General features: G+C 47.7%; 1 protein-coding gene across 1 annotated transcript in view; it reads left to right on the top strand.

The window, feature by feature from the left end:
- Positions 1 to 28: 28 nt before the first annotated feature.
- The window catches only part of AIDA (axin interactor, dorsalization associated), a 51,192-nt gene continuing 46,014 nt past the window's right edge, over positions 29 to 5,206 (top strand). Inside the window, exon 1 of the mRNA XM_034764644.1 lies at positions 29 to 294. Coding sequence (XP_034620535.1) covers positions 185 to 294 — 110 coding nt within the window. The 5' untranslated portion in view covers positions 29 to 184. The remainder of the gene's footprint in view (positions 295 to 5,206) is intronic.

Raw genomic sequence — 5,206 nt, 5'->3', positions numbered from 1 at the left:
AGGGTGTGGCCGGCGCAGACTAGCTCGCTGGGAGGGGGCGGGGCTGAGTGGAGGCGGCCGCCAGGTTCGGTTGAAGCCGCAAATGGGCTTGGTCGGCGGCTGGTGCTGCTGCTGGGCTGGAGGGAGCGGCTCGCCCGTGTGATGGCCGGCCCCGGGCTGAGCATGCTGCCCTAGGGCGGGGGCCATGTCGGAGGCGGCTCGGAGCCTCCTGCAGCGCTGGGGCGCCAGCTTCAGGAAGGGAACGGACTTCGACTCGTGGGGGCAGCTGGTGGAGGCGATAGACGAGTATCAGATGTGAGTGCGGGGCGGCGCCGAGACACGGGCGGGGGCCAGGAGCGGAGCCGGGCAGGGATGGAAGCGGAGGGGGGGCTGGGATACCGGCTGGGGGTTGAGAACGGGGAGGGGCCGGGCTGGGAGTGGGGTGGCGGGACGTTGGCTGGGGGGAGGGGCCGGCATGGGCTGGGGGCGGGAAGGGGCCTTGGGCGCGGGCACTGGGGCTAGAGAAGGGACTGGTTCAGTAGTGCCCGGCCCCGGCGTGTCAGGCGCTGTACACCCCAAGCAAGGTCTTGTCGCTCGCAGTCCAAGAAGTCAGGTGCCCTGTGAGGGACGTGGGCAGAAAGACAGCTCCCATCTGAGCAGCGCCCCTGCCTGCCCTGGCAACGGATAACGTACCCACCTGATGCAGCTCTGCTGACCCTGCTGCCTCTGGGGCTGGCACTTGCGGCTGGTCTCTGCCAGTCGTGGTGGCAGAGGTGGGGCTGTGGTTAGGCTGGGTGGCTGCTGGGGACAGTCATTACCTCAGTGGTTCTCAAACTTTTGTACTAGTGACCCCTTTCAGATAGCAAGCCTCTGAGTGCCCCTTATAAATTAAAAACACTTTTTATATATATATTTAACACCTTTATAAATGCTGGAGGCACAGTGGGGTTTGGGGTGGAGGCTGACAGCTCATGACCCCCCATGTAATAACCTTGTGACCCCCTGAGGGGTCCTGACCTCCAGTTTGAGAATCCGGGGACTTGAGTATGGGTGGTGTGTGGGATTTTTTTGGGGGGAGAGGGGAGTTAAGGGTCTGTCTTCTGGAGTTGGGGATCTGGGGAAGTTAGGGAGGCTGTTGACTTGCTTTGGATGTTAGTCTGTTGATATGGTGGAGTCTCTGGATATGGTGGAGTCTGTGTGGGCAGCTGAAGGTGACACCTGAGCATGGGACTTGGGGATGGCCTGGAACAGCTGTTGGAAGTAATAGTTAAGTATGAGATGTGGGTACCAGGCCTGGGAGGAAGCAGATGGGGCATCTCTGGGCCTAGTCCCTACTAACTTAACAGAAAGGGCTGTCCCACCCTGCTCTTTGGCAGGTATGAGCCACTGTTGACTCGGCAGGGGACAGAGCCCAGTCTGCATGGGCAAAGAGCTTGCTGCCCAATTTGCATCATGGAGATTCCCCCATAAAAGAAGAGGAACTACCCTTGGGGTGGGAGACAGATACTGGCTGCAGTTGTTAATGCTTCTCTTGAGAGGGCAAGGTGGCAAGCACACACAGCAACACTGGTTAGACCTTTGATCATCGTGTGTGTGTGTACGTATGTAAAAACAAACAAACAAAAAAACCCCAAAAATAATCTTTGACAAATACTGCTCTGTCTCTAACTTCCTTTTGGGGAATGGAGGTGGATAGGAAGGTTATCAAGGTAATTATGAGACAATTCCAGCTATATTCTGAGTCTGTAGATTTTCTTGATCCCTTTTTCTGGGTATAGAACAGACTGCAGTGACATCAGTTGTTGATCTCCTCCTACTGATGGAAAAAACTCAACTGGTTGTTAATATTGGTTCCATCAGCAACTTTTCGATGCACCATTGATCTAATGGTGGTGATTGCCTGTGAAATCCTGCAGGGGTGGACAACAGCGACTCTTCAGTGAGTTAATTCCTAAAACTTGGAGAGGTCTCAGTGCTGGGCAAGTTCATCCTGTCACTAAAAGCATCCCTCTCTTTTGCTCTATATTGTACTTTAAAGCACTCCATACAGTAACAGTATCTGGACAGTTGATTGGTTGGGCTGCACCACAGTTTGGCTGTTAGGAAAATGCCTACCAAAAGAGAAGAATCTTGCACTGTGATTTGAAGGTTGGAGACCTTGGACTCAGTTTGATCATGGGATGGTGAATTTCCTAAGAGGCCTGTTGCTTAGAAAATCCTTCAGGTTCACACTTGTGCTCCATCATTCATAGTATTCTCAGAGAAAGATCGCAAAAGAGGTGGTTTCTGAGATAGCCTGATCAAAATCCTAAATGAGTTAGGAAGACAAGGGCCAAGACTCTGAATCTGAAATTAGGCTTGTAAATCAGAATAAGTTATAAAACAGCTGATGTTTTGTGCTGTCATCACCTCTCTCCACTTAGCAATTGGGTGACACAAGTTGAACTGTATGGTTTGCTGTTGGCCTTCTGAATAATGACAGGGTATTGTAATAATCAAACCTTGGGATGGGAAGGAAAATAAGGAGCTCTGGTGCTAGCGCAGTACTTGAAAAGGGACAGAGTTCCTTCACCTGGTGAAAGTAAAAGAAGGTGTTTCTAATAGTTATTGTTATGTGGACATCCATAAGGAAAAAAGAGTCAACCATAACCTGAAAGTTTGAAATCATCTTGGCAATCTGAGAACAGAAAATCTCAGTAGAGGGTGGTATCACACTTCCTATCAGTTTCCCTAAGTGAAGGTTTCTCCAGGCTTTTTCACTTTGAGGTCACTTTATGAGGGTGCAGGGTCTGAGAGTATCTATCTTCCTACTGCTTGGGTTGTAAAATAATTAATTCTGCAGACCAATCCAGTTTGAGAACCTCACCTCTAATTACTACTCCTTTCTCACCAGCTTCACTTCTTTTTGATCAGGACTGAGCTGAAGCAGGTGTCTTCCACATGCATTCTTATTTCTTTCTGATTTGTAACAGGAGACTCCTTTTCTAACACAAGTGTACAAACATACAGCTGGGTGTCATCAACATGTTGGTGACAATGAAGTCCACATCTGCGGATGATCTCTCAGTGCTTTTATGTGCTGAATAAGAGAAATGACAGGCATGAGCCTTGAAGATGGCCAAAGAGGGGACCTTTCATGAGAAGGAAAAGGGTCCCATTGCAGTCCTCTGATCTTTCATAGGAAAGATCAAAGCCAGTTTAACAAGACTTCACCTCTTCTAGGCACTACAGGCAGGTTAGTAGCATCCCTTGATCAGTCCCATGTAGGCTGCTAATAAATAACAGCACTAGATGGATATTTGGACCTGTTTTTAGCCTAAGGAGATACATCAGCATGGTTTAATGCTGTTGCATGTCAAACCCTAGTCTGAAGCCAGATTAGAAGGGGTCTATCTAAATTGTCGCAGTTGGCTGAAGTTGACTAGCTCCGATGGTATCAATTTACCCAGGAAGTGGAGGTTGGAGATGGGGTGGTCACTGGCAAGCTTTCTGGCATTGCATAATGGCTTCCTGAGTACAAGCTGGCTCATGGCATGGTTTTAGTGCTGTTGGTAGGTTCAGAAAAGAACTAGAGAAGTTCATGGACTTGTTAATGACTATTAGCCAAGATGGTCAGGGACACAGCCCTATGCTCGGGGTGTCCCTAAACCTCCAACTGCCAGAAGTTGGGAGTGGACAACAGGGGATGGATCCCTTGAAATTGCCCTGTTCTGTTCATTCCCTCTGAAACATTTGGCACTGGCTGCGTTTGGAAGACAGGATACTGGTTTAGGTGGACCATGGGTCTGATCCAGTATGGACATTCTTATGGGGCGAAACAACTGCTTGCCTTCTGCAAGTGTCTGTGAACATGTGGTCAGGTCTTTGCATGGACTTCCTGCACTTCCAAAAGCAATGCAAAGTGTTGGTAGGGCCCTGAATGGACAAGGGCAGGCTGTCTGAGTGACCATCTCTTGAACCATCCCAGCAGTTCAGATTGGCTGGAAGACCTGTGCATTGTCATCAGGGCCTTCTTAATTAAAGACCCTTATCCTTGGAATCCTCTTCCCTGGGCAGTTCAATAGAGCAAACTTTAGAGTATGATGCAAGATGCTTTTACTTATTTTCTTTCTTAAATTTCTGACAAATGGAAAGATGGTTGTGCTGATACTTCTATAATCAACAGCGGTGGTTCTGCAATTCTGCCTGTTGTGGGTGGCTTAGTGGCTAGCAGCTATGGGAATAAATTCTTTATAAATCATTACAATTAGTACTACTGTGCATACAGTGCATCTTCACACTGGTTAAAGCACAGCATGGGGACAGTAAATCTGGGCTTTATTTCTGCCATGTGTGACCTTGAGTAAGTCACAACTTCTCTTTTGCCTCCATTTCCTTGTCTATAAAAGGGGGATTAAAACCACTATGTTGTGTGGCTGTCCTATTTTTCCCTCCTCTAGTTGGAAGGTGCTATAAGAACTTAATAACTACTCCAACTCCACATGTCCTCTTGCAGGGTTTTTGATTTGTAGCATCTTGAGCCTAAGACACAGAACTTGGAATTCAGACTTCCAGTGGCAAGTTACCTAATCTCTGTGCCTCTATTTCTACCTCTGTAGAATGGCATAATGTATATCTCAAGTGCTGTAAAGCTGGATTCATTCAATAGTGTAAGTTATGGGGAAATCCCAGATGGAAGGAGCTGGAAAAATGTTGAGTAGTGTTGTTGTTTTGGTGCCCTTTTATTTATAGGGAATCACAACAATTGACACTGAAGCTCCATTTGTTTAATTTTTTCCTTCCTTACTGGAAGGAAATTGTAGCTCTTCCCATGGATTCTCTTCAAAATGCTCTTTAGTTTCCTTTCACTTTCTTGGGCTGTTTGCTTACTGTAACTTTCCAATCCAACTCCTTGATGCTCCTCTCTCTTTGGTTATGGGTGGAGTCTCCACTCAGCATGTGATGATGACAGGAGCAAATGTCAACTAAGCTATCCAATACAGTTTCAGCCCATCCTTGCCTGCATTTAATCTCCAACATCAGAGAACATGTAGTTACTACCTACTGCACCAGCTGCTACTCTCCTCCTAGGCCCATCACCTTTGTGGGGGAGGGAGAGGGTCTGATTGCTGCTATAAAGCCTGCATTGACTTTCATTAAACCAGGTTTCCTCTACTGGCAGTATAGCCTAGAGCTAGTTTTGTTTGTTTGTTTTAAAAACACAAAAGTTTAGTACTGGTTTGTGAAA

This window comes from Trachemys scripta, chromosome 3, assembly GCF_013100865.1.
Source record: "Trachemys scripta elegans isolate TJP31775 chromosome 3, CAS_Tse_1.0, whole genome shotgun sequence".
NCBI classification, from domain to species: domain Eukaryota; kingdom Metazoa; phylum Chordata; order Testudines; family Emydidae; genus Trachemys; species Trachemys scripta.
This window is presented reverse-complemented; position numbering and strand designations above follow the sequence as displayed.